This window comes from Macaca mulatta, chromosome 1, assembly GCF_049350105.2.
Source record: "Macaca mulatta isolate MMU2019108-1 chromosome 1, T2T-MMU8v2.0, whole genome shotgun sequence".
Taxonomy (NCBI): Eukaryota; Metazoa; Chordata; class Mammalia; order Primates; family Cercopithecidae; genus Macaca; species Macaca mulatta.
Genome location: NC_133406.1, coordinates 51,254,237 through 51,269,757, shown reverse-complemented (window position 1 = coordinate 51,269,757; position 15,521 = coordinate 51,254,237). Strand labels below are relative to the sequence as shown.

General features: G+C 36.2%; 1 protein-coding gene across 27 annotated transcripts in view; it reads right to left on the bottom strand.

Annotated features, from left to right (window-relative positions):
• Window positions 1–3,422: 3,422 nt before the first annotated feature.
• Window positions 3,423–15,521, bottom strand: part of LOC106994282 (uncharacterized) — a 263,677-nt gene continuing 251,578 nt past the window's right edge. For 21 of the 27 annotated variants that reach the window (XR_013417223.1, XR_013417221.1, XR_013417232.1 and 18 more), the window contains 2 exons: window positions 5,525–5,610; window positions 3,423–4,386 (listed from right to left, as the gene is read on the bottom strand). Coding sequence is in view for 2 of the 27 variants with exons in the window: in XM_078001962.1 (XP_077858088.1) it covers window positions 5,529–5,610 (82 nt within the window). In the remaining 25 variants the exon portion in view is untranslated. Of the gene's footprint in view, window positions 4,387–5,524; window positions 5,611–9,830; window positions 10,004–15,521 lie in introns of all 27 variants that reach the window. The other 6 variants (XM_078001923.1, XM_078001927.1, XM_078001938.1 and 3 more) reach the window with 3 other exon arrangements.

Here is a 15,521-nt window from a genome sequence, read left to right as displayed (position 1 = left end):
GTCAGCCTTTATCCACTAGAGGTTCATGTCATCTAGAGGTCTTACAGAAAGGTTAAAATTTCCCAGCGGCATTTTTATTCCATTTCCTTTCCTACAACTGAAAAAGCCCACTGAGGTGGTAGCTTAGATGAAGGAAACAAGAAAGAATGATGAGGAAATAGTAAATGTGAGAGTTAAGTAGTTAAATACAACCATGTAAATTCCCAGCATAACAATTCTGAGTTGTGGTGAGAATCCTACTATAAGCTACTAGTCTATTTTGTATTCCATTTTTATAATAAATATTTATTGGTTGGGCATGGTGGCTCACACCCATAATCCCAGCACTTTGGGAGGCTGAGGCGGGCAGATCGTGATGTCAGGAGATCGAGACCCTCCTGGCCAACATGGTAAAACTCCATCTCTACTAAAAATACAAAAATTAGCTGGGCATGGTGGCATGTGCCTGTAATCCCAGCTACTCAGGAGCCTGAGGCAGGAGAATCACTTGAGCCAGGGAGTCGGAGGTTGCAGTGAGTCAAGATCATGCCACAGCAACCCAGCCTGGGGACAGAGCGAGACTCTGCTTCAAAAAAAAAAAAGGAAAGAAAAAGAAAAAAAAAATTATTAAGCATCTTACATAACCTAAAATAGTTTTTTAGGTGATGTGTGTATATTTTGTGTGTAAATATACATATGTGTATACAAATATACATAAATTCATATATACATATGTGCATACATCCCTCCCTAAAGAAATTATCCTATTTTATATAAAATCCATTATAGGATAAATTAGAGGTATGTAAGGTATGTAAAGCACCTCTTTATATCACCAAGAGACAGGCAGGTAATATTTTATTTCTAGGAAACTTTTTCTCCATAAGGATTCAGGTATCTTGATATCCTAGAACAATCTCAGTTATGCAAGTTCATTTCAAATCATTATTTGATGAAGACATAGTGGTTCTGAAGTGCTGCCAGTGGCATCCAGATTTTAATGAAGTGGAAGTTGTACCACATTGACAACTGAGTCATAGCTGTAAGAAGCTCAGCTAAGGAACCCACAAATCTGCAGATCAAATGGTAAGCAGAATCTTCTTTGCCAGTAATGAAGGTCACAGTTATTGCATCACAAGAGAGAACTGAGTTTTATAAAATCAGAGATTTAAAGTGGAACAAGAAGTCAACAAGAAGCAAGATAAGGAAATTAGGGAATTAAAACTACCTGTCAAAAGCACCTGATTGAGAGTCTTGCGTTTTTTAAGCAAAATATGTTGTAATCAACATAAAGGTCCGTGTTTAAAAATAAATAGTCAAGGTTTACATAGAGCAAAATACACAGGGCAAAACATTAGAACAGCAAATCACTCATTTTCATGTAACAGCAGTTAGTGGATATTAACACAACAGAAGGGAGTCAAATTATGAGGTCATTAGCTTTTTAAAAAATAAACAATTTTTACTATAAAAATAAAACACAAACACAGTAAAAATGTGAAGTAGGACAAGATAGTATAAGTGAAAAGCAAAAGTCTCACTTGTTGTAAGAACTGAGATCCATCTTTACTTGTCCACGTGAGCCATTGTTATCCCAACTTCAGCAACTGAATTGAAATGTTACCTCACATACACAAATACACATGTGGGTTCCTGGACTACTCTGCTCTGCTGAGTTACTATCTGCACCAGTGCCAAAGATCCTATAGCTTTAAAACACAATTCAACATTTGATAAGACCATTCTCTGCCTGCATTACTCCTCTTTCCCAGCCACTTTTGTATATACATTTCAGTCTTTTTATATTTTTAAAAAACAATTCTATTTGGAAATGCTATTGATATTGCATTGACACTATAGACTTTATTAACTTAGGGAGAATATGTATCTTCATAATATATCTCCCCTAAAGATAGAGGCATTAACTAAATTGAATTAAACCTGGGGAGTAGTGCAGAGTGGGATAGGCAGGTAATTAAAATGGCCCATAACATATTATATGTCATAAAAATAAAATGTCACATTTCTCTTGAAAAGGATGAGCTATTTATAGCTCAATAAGTAAGCATTGATTATAATATTATTCCACTGACAAAACATGTTGGTTTCTTCCAATAAAAAGTATATAACCGTTAAATGTTTTTCTTTAGCACAATCCTCAACATTCCAAAATCTATAACCAGAAATCAATGATTTTATAACCAAATTACACAAAGGGAAGGGAATTACTTGATCTCACACAAAAAACAATCCTAGCATGACATTAGAGGATGGAATGATAGAAGGCCCCACTATATATTAATATATAGTTGGGTTTTTTGTTTTGGAGAAAGGGCCTCACTCTGTTGCCCAGACTGGAGTGCAGTGGCACAATCTCAGCTCTTTTCAGTCTCAATATCCCAGACTCAAGTGATTCTCTTATCTCAGCCTCTCAAGTACCTGAGACTACAGGCATGTGCTACCACACTCAGCTAATTTTTAAATTTATACATATATATACACACACACACACACACACACACATATATATATAGTAGAGATGGGATTTTGCTAAATTGCCCAGGCTGGTCTTGTATTCCTGGGCTCAAGTGATCCACCTGCCTCAGCCTCCCAAAGTGCTAGAATTACAGGCATGACCTATTGCACCAGGTTACAATATTTTTTTTTTTTATCACAGTGTATGACATGGGGCTTGAAATGCATGATATGTGCCCATCTATGATCATAAAGAGGAAAAGCCACTTGCTTGCAAGTTGCAAGAGTCAATAACAGAATATAGGAGTAGATATTTTGTCTGCTAGAGGATGCTCTCCATCAGGGTGACTTCCATTATGACATCAGGTAAAAATTCAAGCAGCAAAATGGTAGAATACTTCTGGATTTAAAATCAGAAAGTCAGGTTTTATGTTCTAGTTATTTAGCAAGTGACAAATTTTGTGAACCTCATAAATAAAGTGAGGATACTCATACCTAAACATAGTTCTTGTGAACATCATATAAGATTATATGTTGAACTTGCTTTCTGAAACATAAAGCATTTTACTAAATACAAAATCATCTCAATTTATCATGTGGGCAGAATAGAGTTTTGGTCAAAATCATGTATAGATCATTTCTCAAAAGTTACTCTGTACCCAGTAGATGCCAACTAGCTTCACAACCTGGGAAGCTATTTTGTTAATTGCCACCCTAGAGTATGTAAACAAGCCTCCAAATGGTCTTCTACTCAGACTCACAGCGTGAATAGCAAAACCAAGGGGGTCTGGGAACTATCTCCAACTTTTTTGTTTGTAGAAGTTCTACTGAAAAGTAATAAGTGCATTCTAAATAGGCTTAATTTAGGAAGAAAATTGAGAGGAAGGTACAGAGTTTCCATGTAGCACCTGTCCGCACACACGCACAGTCTCCCCTATTATTGACATCCCCCACAGAGTGGTACATGGTTTTGTGTTTTTCTGTTTTGTTTTCTTTATACAGTTGATGAGTCTACATTGAAACATCATCATTCAAAGTCCATGGTTTAAATTTAGTGTTCACTTTTGGTGCTGTGCATTCCATAGGTTTGGAGAAATGTATAATGACATGTAGCCATCATTAAAGTATGACAAATAATAGTTGCATTGCCCTAAAAATCCTTTGTCTTCTACTTATTCATCCCTGTCCCTGTTTATCTTAATGCCCTTCATCTCTTTTTTGTAGCATAGGCTGTTACTCTAGAAATCACGGCATTGTCTTTGTTTTTCCCCAACAGTGCAGTACCTTCTTACTTGAAACATCAGACACCATCATAGTGTTTCCTAATCTAACTACAAGAAATGTTGAAAAAGAGTGGAGTAATTTGAGGAAGCTTTTATTTTAATTACAAGTTTGAATGCCTCTTTATCCAGGCTTCTCACATCCAATCTCATCACCATGGTCATTTGGGTCACTTAAAAGCAACCAATTCTCAAACCAGTTATAGTCACTAAAATATGCTCCTCAGCTCAATAGTTTCAGCACCTTGCTAGTCTCCATAACAACAATCAACATACAGATTCCATATTACGTGAAATTTGAAATTCTACTAACAACAAATGCAATTTCTTTAACAAGAAAGATTCAACTAGTTCATTTGTCTTATTTTAATCAGAATCAAGTATGTATGACAAGCTGAGGCAAATCATCGCTGCTCAGGGGGTTGATGAAATGTATTTCTTCCCACCTCAGATTGTTTGTTTTTTCAGTTCATTAGGAAGCTCTCAGGAACGCTGCATATATACTTGGTGTACTCTATTTGATGCAGGGAATTAACACTTAACATTTCTTCAAGGTTGAGTAAAACAGATTTATACAGTTCTCTCCCCACACTCCTTCTGCTCATGTTGCCTAATCAAAATGTATTTCAGTTTGTCAGTCCAAGGCACTCTGCTGAGAACATTTAACAAGGAAAATGAGAAGATAAATGTCAGTCTCATGGTACCATCAAGAACACGAGACCCTCACAAGAAAACCACAGCTAAATCTATTGTGTGATAAAGCACATCAGTGTGAGGGTTTTCAATTTGAAAAAAAAAAAAAAAGTGTTGAGGCGGGAGAGAATTAAATAATCATTGCCTTAAAAACAGAGTTAACCAAAAGGGGTGGTATTATAACTAAAAATGGTCAAAATTAGGAGTTGAATACAAATATTTAGTTTCTCATGTACCAGTTTCCTCATCTGTGAGTTAGGAAAAAAACATTCAACATTCACATGGTTTCCCTTTATAAAAATTGGCCATTATGAATTCTAGAAAAAAAATCATTCTGGTTTTTATTACACAAATATTCTGATTATTTGATAGAACATAATTTGATGTACTGATCTTTCCATAAACAAGACTAGAAGTTTCTGGTGAAATTTTTTTTACTTATCTTTGTTAATTTTTAAAGTTTTTGTTGGTTTTGTTTTGCTTTTAACATTAAAACAGACACGGTTAAGCTTATTTTAGTAAGCTCATGCTTATAGTACATGATAGCAGTTTGTTCTAGAAAAGTAATTATTGCTTTATTATAAAGCTATTATTAAATAATGTAAAAACAATGGGTGATTGGATTGAAAATAAGAATTCAAGGAAGATATATCACACCAATAGTATTATAAAATTAAACAGCATTTAATCAATCAGCTCTTTAATAGAATTAGTTAATGTAGTTAGAATCAAACAATTCTAGCCACAAATAGAACAGTCTCATATTCTTTTGAGAAGAAAGCAAAAATTACATGAAAATCATCAAATCAGAAGAAGATATAGCTACGACAGGCATATAAACAGGCAGGTACAGAAGATTAAGAAGTGACAAATGACAGAACAGTGTACAGAACTAAAACATGAAAACCCACTGGTTTAAAAAGCATAGGATTTTGTGTGATATAATCCTACATTCTCCAGTAAATTCCAGTAATTATGATGTCATAAGTTTTTCATTCAACAACCATCATCATTCATTGTTTTCTCCTTATACGTAGGATACTACAGTAGATGTTGGGAAAACAGTGACAAATGGCCCCTATGTCCATAATATTTACCACATTATAAGGATGACAAATGAGCAGTCAAGTGCAATACAGCATCATAAACAGTGTGATGGTGGTCATCCATGTTCTGTGGGAGCCTGCAGGATGAGAGAAGAGAAAGAGGAAGAGAAGTTTGTCTGTTGTATCTTTTATATTTGAACAGAAGTCCAAAAAGTGTTGCTATTTAGTAAGATGCCTCTGGATGTCTTATGGAAAATGGAATTGCCGTGTTTAAGACTGTAGACAGGGTAAGAGTAAGAATCCAGACTCACTAGAAAAGAATTAAGTAATAATTTCAGAAAGGAACATAACAAATTCAAAATTGCTATAGTAATTTTTAAAGCTTCAATGCTTAAATCGGCCATCTAGAGCCTTTGGCTACTTAGAAGTAATTAATAAAACCCAAGTTTCCTAATTTTCTTTTGGAATAGTTTTAGATTTATGGAAAATTTGCAAATATAGTTCAGAGAGTCCTCATATACTCTTCACCCAGCTTTCCCTCTTAACTCTGTCTCATGAAAAGTAATCAAATGTAGCTTCCTCTGTAGTTCTCTGATGGCTCTGTTTAAGATGCAGCTGTTTTCACAACTGCAGAAATTAAAGTGCCCGGAGGAAACTCAGGTCAAAAAAAGAGCAAGAGGGGAACGGAAATCTCTAATGAAGGAGATAACTTTCTAAATGGATCTTGAGTTTGGGCGCAGTGGCTCATGCCTGTAATCCCAGCACTTTGGGAGGCTAAGGCAGGCAGATCACTTGAGGTCAGGAGAGGGAGTCCAGCCTGGCCAACACAGTAAAACGCCCTCTACTAAAAAAAAAAAAAAAAAAAAAAAAGAAAGAAAAAAAAACCTAAAATTAGCCGGGCTTGATGGCAGGCGCCTGTAATCGCAGCTACTCGGGAGGCTGAGGCAGGAGAATTACTCCCACCCGGGAGGTAGAGGTTGCAGTGAGCCAATATTGCGCTACTGCACTCCTGCCTTGGCATCAGAGCAAGACCTTGTCTCAAAAAAATAAAAATAAAAATAAAGGAATCTTCAATTTAGATGAATCAACTGATTCAAGTTATGTGTGATCTATATTTCTGTATTTTCCATCTCTACTCTTTGAACACATTTTATAGTCCCCTTGTTTTTATGCAATAAAGTAGAAATTCATGCATTGACTCTGATTTTTCACTGTGAATCTCTAGAAGTATTCCCAGAAGCCTACAGAGATAAAATCTGAAGTTAGACTAGTTATATAAATCACAGAGGTCAAATAATGATGCTTTTGAATCCAGAAATGTCACCAGCAAGTAGTAGTTAGAGTTTGATTATATAAGATCATATGTGTCTGGGTTTTTAAAAAATATCCATTTGGTTTTTATTCCAAATATTTAATTTAAAAACTGAACAATTATAAAAATTAATATAACTGCTTTGGATTTGCTCTAATCAGTAAAGAAACACTTAAGCATTATGAAAGTTCCTGTCACAGCTCTGATTTGTATTTTTCTGCATTAATTAAAAATTGGTTTTAATCCAAGTATCAAAGATAATGAAGAAAAACAAACACTTTAGAAATTTAATAAGGTCATTTAACGAATCCTGTGGAAAACTTTCTTGAGATGTTATTTTGGAAGGTTTTTCTAATTTTTTTTCCAATAAAAAGTAAATATGATGTGCACAACTTTTCAAAATTTAAAATGCATACATTATAAAAGTATTTTTCAATGTATCTGTATCATTTATCCAAATTTTTTTAAAAAACAAAATAGGTCTACATGACAATTTTTATATTAGAAAATTGTATTCTAGACAATAAGTCCAGACTTGGGAAAACAGAACAAATTACCTGGTGTGATGGTTAGCTTTATGTGTCACTGGGCTATGGGATGTTAAGACAGTTGGTAAAACATTATTTCTGGTTGTTTCGCTATAGGTGTTTCTGGAAGAGACTAGAATTTGAATCAGTAGTCTGAGTTAAAAATATCTACTCTCACCCATGTGGATAAGTATCCTCCAATCCCTTGAGGGCCCAAATAAAAGAAAAATTGGTAGAAAGAGCAAATTCTGTCTCTCTATGAGCTGGGACATCTATCTTCTCCTACTCTGGGATATCAGACCTCCTGGTTCTCGGGCCTTCTTCTAACTCCAGGATTTATACCATTTCCTTCCACCTGCAACCCCATGCCTCTCAGCATCCTCAGACCTTCAGACCAAGCCTGAAGAATTGTATCATATGCTTTTCTGGGTCTGCAGCTTACAGATAGCATATCATGGGACTTTTTGGCCTCCATAATCCCATAGATCAATTCCCATAATAAATCATCTCTCTCTCTCTCTATCTATCTATCTATCTATCTATCTATCTATCTATCTATCTATCTCATATTGTTTTAGTTTCTCTGGAGAATTCTAACTAATACACCTGGTTTTCTGAACAACAACAACTGAAAAAACACAAAGAGAGAAAGAGATGGGTGTAGATGGCAGAACTTATAGACTAAAAGATAGGTAAGAGATATAAGCAATCACAATGCATGGACTTCATTTGAATCCCAGTCCAAACCACTAAACAGTTAAAAAATGTATAAGATAACCAAGGAAATGTGAACACTGACTGGATATTAAAATTTCATAAATGGTGCTGGGAAAATTGGCTAGCCATAAGTAGAAAGCTGAAACTGGATCCTTTCCTTACTCCCTATACGAAAATTAATTCAAGATGGATTAGAGACTTAAATGTTAGACCTAATACCATAAAAATCCTAGAGGAAAACCTAGGTAGTACCATTCAGGACATAGGCATGGGCAAAGACTTCATGTCTAAAACACCAAAAGCAACGGCAGCAAAAGCCAAAATTGACAAATGGGATCTCATTAAACTAAAGAGCTTCTGCACAGCAAAAGAAACTACCATCAGAGTGAACAGGCAACCTACAGAATGGGAGAAAATTTTTGCAATCTACTCATCTGACAAAGGGCTAATATCCAGAACCTACAAAGAACTCAAACAAATTTACAAGAAAAAAACAAACAACCCCATCAAAAAGTGGGCAAAGGATATGAACAGACATTTCTCAAAAGAAGACATTCATACAGCCAACAGACACATGAAAAAATGCTCATCATCACTGGCCATCAGAGAAATGCAAATCAAAACCACAATGAGATACCATCTCACACCAGTTAGAATGGCGATCATTAAAAAGTCAGGAAACAACAGGTGCTGGAGAGGATGTGGAGAAATAGGAACACTTTTACACTGTTGGTGGGATTGTAAACTAGTTCAACCATTATGGAAAACAGTATGGCGATTCCTCAAGGATCTAGAACTAGATGTACCATATGACCCAGCCATCCCATTACTGGGTATATACCCAAAGGATTATAAATTATGCTGCTCTAAAGACACATGCACACGTATGTTTATTGCAGCACTATTCACAATAGCAAAGACTTGGAATCAACCCAAATGTCCATCAGTGACAGATTGGATTAAGAAAATGTGGCACATATACACCATGGAATACTATGCAGCCATCAAAAAGGATGAGTTTGTGTCCTTTGTAGGGACATGGATGCAGCTGGAAACCATCATTCTTAGCAAACTATCACAAGAACAGAAAACCAAACACCGCGTGTTCTCACTCATAGGTGGGAACTGAACAATGAGATCACTTGGACTCAGGAAGGGGAACATCACACACAGGGGCCTATCATGGGGAGGGGGGAGGGGGGAGGGATTGCATTGGGAGTTATACCTGATGTAAATGACGAGTTGATGGGTGCAGCACACCAACATGGCACAAGTATACATATGTAACAAACCTGCACGTTATGCACATGTACCCTACAACTTAACGTATAATAATAATAAATAAATTTAAAAAAAAAAAAAGAAATTATCAAGATGTGACATTAAAATGTAATAGTGATAGCTTATGGTATCATGTATCTTTTGCCTCTATCATTTACAGGTACATACTGAAACACCTAGAAATAAAATTATATGTTTATTGGTATTTTCATAAAAATAATTTTGAGACAGCAATGTGTAGGGGTGGCTATTGATAAAACAATACTGGCTATGAATTTAAAAATGTTTGATGCTGCTGATGAAAACATGGAGTTTGTTATAATATCTCCTGGACTTTTAAAAAATATTTGAAATTGTTTATAAAAAGAGTATTTCAAAAATGTATTCCAGTACCAGTTATTAGACTAACTAGACATAGAACCATCAGAAAATCAGTCAATATCTTTTGTGCTTTGTTTCCTCTTTGGTGAAACAATGGATAGACTCCAATTTAATTCACATTCATTCAACAAATACTTACTACAATATTCATTCCAGCTCCAAACAACGTAATTTTCAATTTCTCCCAGTCTGCCACAATTGTTATTATAAAATAGTTCCATCACCCACTAACTCTACAATGTCATTTTAAGAATCATTGAATTCATTGATTTGTTTAACTGTTTATTCATTCACCGAGTGCCAGTCACCATGCTACAAATAGATTTAAAAAATAAAAATAAAGGCATTGAATTTTGGCCTTATTGTCTAGTCATGTATAAAATTAATACAACTAATGCAGTGAAGTGAAATTCATAAAGTAATACATTATTTAAGTTAAACTGGCTTTGATTTTTGAAGTATAAACACAAGATTTTAGACAACCCCCTCCCCCTCCCTAGAAAGCCTCATTCATAAGAAGTCTGTCTTCTTGACTAGAAAGAGGAAAATTCTCATTCATGTTGGCCAAGGAAGAAAGGGCATCCTTTTGTGAGGCCTGAAAAATACCCCTCATCCTTAGAGCAAGTTTCAGAAAAGAGTTTGAGGACAGAGAGTTTCAATAATTAGGTTTTTGCTCTTTCACTCTCTTTTTCCTTTTTAGAAAAATGCAAGATATAACACCAAGGAAAATTACAGAAGGGGGACATTGTGCTGAAGATATAAGGCATAATTTTAACTTGGTTCTTTCTAGTCTCACAACCATAGTCAGTGCTTTAAGTTCTCTTCAGTGATTAGAAATAGGCAAACAGTAGTGACCTTGCCCCAACCTGCACAGAACAGACCTGAGTCTGTATCTCCCCTGACTGAACCAATGGCTCGCCTAGGTTGTTCACACTGGGCCACAAGCAAAAATGGTTATGATGCCTGTTTATTTAAGACAGACACAGTATCACCTTCTAAAACTCAGTGAATATGGACAAAACAGTGTTTATATGCCATTATTTTCTTCCCCCCCTCTCTCTCCCCCACTAACCTGATTCAAATCAAATATAAAAACTTTAAAATATTTGGTTTACATAGTTTATCTCAAATCACTGCTTGTACACAATAATAGTCACTGATTTCTTAGACCCTGTTGAAATGCAAAACATTCTGTTAGGAAAACCAAGAGACATTACATCATCTTTCATAAAACTGGCTTTCTTTTTTCTATTTTAAGAAATGTCTGTTTACAATGTCATGCCTTGTGGGTGGAGATAGATATAAGTAGATGCCTTATTGAAAGCAGTGTGTGACAAACTCAGATTTCAAAAACTTGAGAGAGCGATTAAAACGCAGATATCACAGACTCAAATATACAGGTGCATCAGTAGTTGAATCTTCTAGTAACTATACTCATCTACAATCTTTTAAGAATTATTTTTCCTCTGCTGCACTGAAGGCTCCTGCATTTATGGATATTTCAGTATGTATTATTCTTGACACTCTAATATTGTTAGAAAATTGTGATGTTTTTTTAAAGCTTCCTTTGCCAGAGTAACAATAATCGATTTATACTTTATTACTGTGTATATGGCAGAGAACTACAAATAAAATATATTGTGCCTGTTAATTTTTATTTTAAATATTTCAGATGCTTGCCACTGATCTAATTATCTTCAGATCAGCTTCCCTTGACTCCCTAGATTCTACCAAATTTTCCTATTACTCTTTTCTATTAATCTCTGCCCTGCATCCATCCCAGTCACACTTTTTGCCTGGGCTCCTGATTATTTAACATCTCGCTATTTCATTAGTAATGCATATTTAATACTTTCTGGGCTGAATCATTTATTGATGTGTACAGCTAGACTAAGAGAATGGAATCAGGTCACTTTGGGGCACATAGCCAGAACTGGTTTCCTAAATCCACAACCACAGAACCCTCATAGGTTTGCAATTTCTTTCCCTTCATCAGTGGTTCTCATATGTTAGCATGTATCAGAGTCACTTGGAGGGATTGTTGAATCACAGACTGCTGGGCTGCCCCTGATTCAGTATGGCTGAGGAGGGCCTGACTATCTGCATTTCTAACAAGTTCCCAGTTGAAGCTTGAGTTGCTAGTCAGATCCACATTTTACAACGGCTCCAGATGAGGGTCTGTGATTATTGTGGCTCTCAGTTATTCCCATCCAAATTAATATATAATTCAACTCTTTCCTGTGTCTAGAAGAATTCAACAGATTCTTGCCAAAAATGGCCACATCCCATCAAAAATAGTAAACAATAATAATGCTATATATAATTTTATTTAATCTCAAATACCATTTACTTTTATAGTTATGGTTCATATGGTTGACATGGTTCATAGAGGTAATGCAAAAAAATTACCTATATTTTGTTATGTTTCTACTTTTCCTATCAAATAGGTTCTGTGTTCTGTTTTATTGATAAGCAAACAAGAGATCAGAGAGATTCAGAGTTGCCCAAGGCAAATCAACTAATAAATGGAACGAGGACTTAATCCTAGGATATGCATAGATGAGTTTTCCTATAGTCCCTTCCTATGCAAAGTACGGTCCTCAGGCCAGCAGCACTGCCCCTGCCTGGAAGTCTGACACGCAGACTCAGGTGCCATCTCAGACCTATTGAATCAGAATCTGCATTTTTACCAAAATCTTAGGTGATTCTAGGAATAGCAAAATTTGAAAAATACTTTCTACCTCCCTAAAACAAGTAACTTCAGTGAACTTCTTTTGCCTACCAATTTGAGTGTCAGTTTTCACTTCTTAGCACAATTCTGAAGCTTTCTCAGCTAGGGTATGAATTTTAGTAAGTGTCTGTATGTGATATCTTCCAAGTCAAAATGCACAGGCTCTATCTTCTTTGCCATCTTAAGATTCTGTGTACATCTAGTTATTTGGAGATTGGAGATAAATGCGAATTACTTAAGATCACTTTAAGTAAAAAAAAAAAAAAAATGAGAGACAAGATTGTTGTTGTTTGTTTGTTTGTTTGTTTAGAGACGGAGTTGCCCAGGCTTCAGTGCCGTGCCGCGATCTCGGCTCTCTGCAAGCTCCGCCTCCTGGGTTCATGTCATTCTCCTGCCTCAGCCTCTCGAGTAGCTGGGACTACAGGCGCCCACCACCACGCCCGGCTAATTTTTTTTGTATTTTTAGTAGAGAAGGGGTTTCACCGTGTTAGCCAGGAGGTCTGACCTCGTGATTCGCCCGCCTCCGCCTCCCAAAGTGCTGGGATTACAGGCATGAGCCACTGCGCTGGGTCAACGTCATTGTTTTAACAGTAGGTTATGGGATTTTGTTTTTGCTTTTTTAGTAAAAGTATTTTATTCCCCAAAGTACCTCACAAGGGCTCTTCCATAAAGTCACAACCCAATAACATCATTTTGCTTATGTTAAATTGAACAGTGTCCATAATTATTGCTTATTTTTTTAGCACTTTATGAATTAAGTTTGACTAGATTAATCCCTATTTTCAAATAAAATCTTTCACCAAAGATCAGCCCAGTGAGACTATTATTTTTTAATAAATGCTATTTCTCAAGCTAAAATAAAGACTTGGGCTAAGCAAAACTATATCAATGCTATGCCAGAAGTCTTGGAACAAGCACGAAGATCTACAAAGTAAATTAGATTTTCTGTTACTATCTCCATCCCATGACCCTCTCTCTCAACCCTTCATCTAAAATTGCCACAAATGTTCTGTAACTGGGTCAAGGCACACTTGCTTGGGGGAACAAAGACATATTAAGGAACATTCAATATGTCTCAGACATAAGGAGCAAGTGAAGCAAATGTAATATCCTGTCATAAGTGCAAGCATAATTTGCTGCTGTGCCCAGCTTTCGTCCTCAATTGTTAACATGTGACTGTCTTCTCTGACACTCATCAGAAATGCTTTGACTAAATCACAGGAACTTATTTTTATTCAGTATTTGTTTTGCTTCTATCTACAGTAGTTCCCCATTATCTACAGCTTTGCTTTCCACAGTTTCAGTTACCTGCAATCAATTGTAGTCCAAAAATATTAAGTAGAAAGTTCCAGAAATAAACAATTTACAAATTTTAAATCAAACAGTGTTCTGAGTAGCATGATGAAATCTCACATCATTATTCTCCATCCTGCTCCAGAAACGAATTCTCCCTTTGTCCACCATATCCATGCTCTGTATGCTCCCTTGTATTCAAGTCATCCTTATTTCATTTAGTAGTGGCCCAAAAGCACAAGAATAGTCATGCTGGCAATTCGGATATGCCAAAGAAAATAGGTAAATTGCTTCTGTTATGTGAAAAGGCTAAAAATTCTTGACTTAATAAGGAATGAAAAAAAAAATTGTAGGCTAAATGTTGCTAAGATCTACAGTAAGAACAAATCTTCTATCCGTGAAACTAAAGAGAGAAAAAGAAATCTGTGCTAGTTTTGCTGTTTCACTTCAAACTGCAAAAGTTACAGCTACAGCCTCAGTGCATGATAAGTGCTTAGCTAAGAAGGAAAAAGGCATTTGAGACCAGCCTGGCCAACATGGTGAAACCCTGTCTCTATTAAAAATACAAAAATTAGCCAGGCATGGTGTCAGGCACCTGTAACCCCAGCTACTCGGTAAGCTGAGGCAGGAGAATCACTTGAACGTAGGAGGCGGAGGTTGCAGTGAGCCATTGCACTCCAGCCTGGACAACAGAGAGAGACTTCATCTCAAAGAAAAAAAAAGGCATTAAATTTGTGAGTGGAAGGTGTGAACAGAAAATGTGTTCTAACTGACAGCAATGTATTGTGTCAGCAAGCATTGAGCCTATAGAAAGACTTCAGCAAGGGATTTCCCAAAGCAAATAACACCAAGATATTTATGCCAGTCAGAGATAGTTACATAGATTCAGGAACAGGTTTGGACTGAAAAATATTAAAATTACTGGAGAGCCTGTATTTTTCAATCAAGAAGCTGCTGCCATATTTCCAGCAGTGTTGAAGTAGTTGACTAAGGAGAAAGAATACCATCTAAAGCAAGTCTTCAGTTGCAAGGAAACTGGGCTTTTCCAGAAAAAGATGCCCAGTAGAACCTACATTCATAAAAGTGCAAAGGAAATACCAGGGCAACAGAAATGGAAGGACAGATCAATGCTGGTACTATGAGGCAGTGCTGCAAGGTGTATGATAAAACCACACGTATTGTACAGGGTAAAGAACTCACATCCTCTAGAAAATAACAAAAGTTGTGTGCCCATGTTCTGGTATTACAATCAGAAAGCCTGGATGACAGATATCTCATTTATGAAACGGTTTCACCAATGCTTCATTCCAGATGTAAAAAAATACTTGGACAGGGAAGGGTTGGAATTTTAGGTCTTATTAATACTAGACAATGCACCTGGCCATCCTTAACCTGTTTGCTGTGAAAATGAAAATGTCAAGGTTGTGTTTTTACCTCCAAATATAACTTCATCGCTTCAGTCCGTTGATCAGGACATCCTTAAGATTGTCAAGGTCATATGCGCCTACCTGGTATGTAATGGAATTTGATCAGCACCTGATACAGACCTTAATCTGGAAGTAATGTAGTGCTGGAAATCATTCACTATTGCTGAGGCAATAACATTCATCAAAGCTGCAATCTTTGAATTAAAATCAGAAACTGTTAAGTGCCTGCTGGAAGAACTTATGGTGGAGTGAAGTAAGGAATGATTTTAAAGGCTGCCCAGGGATCAGCGGAAGAGTTAGTAAAATCATTCAGGCAGCAAGACAAGTTGGTGGAGAAAGATTTGCCAACATGCTTCATGAAGAAATGGAAGAACACACT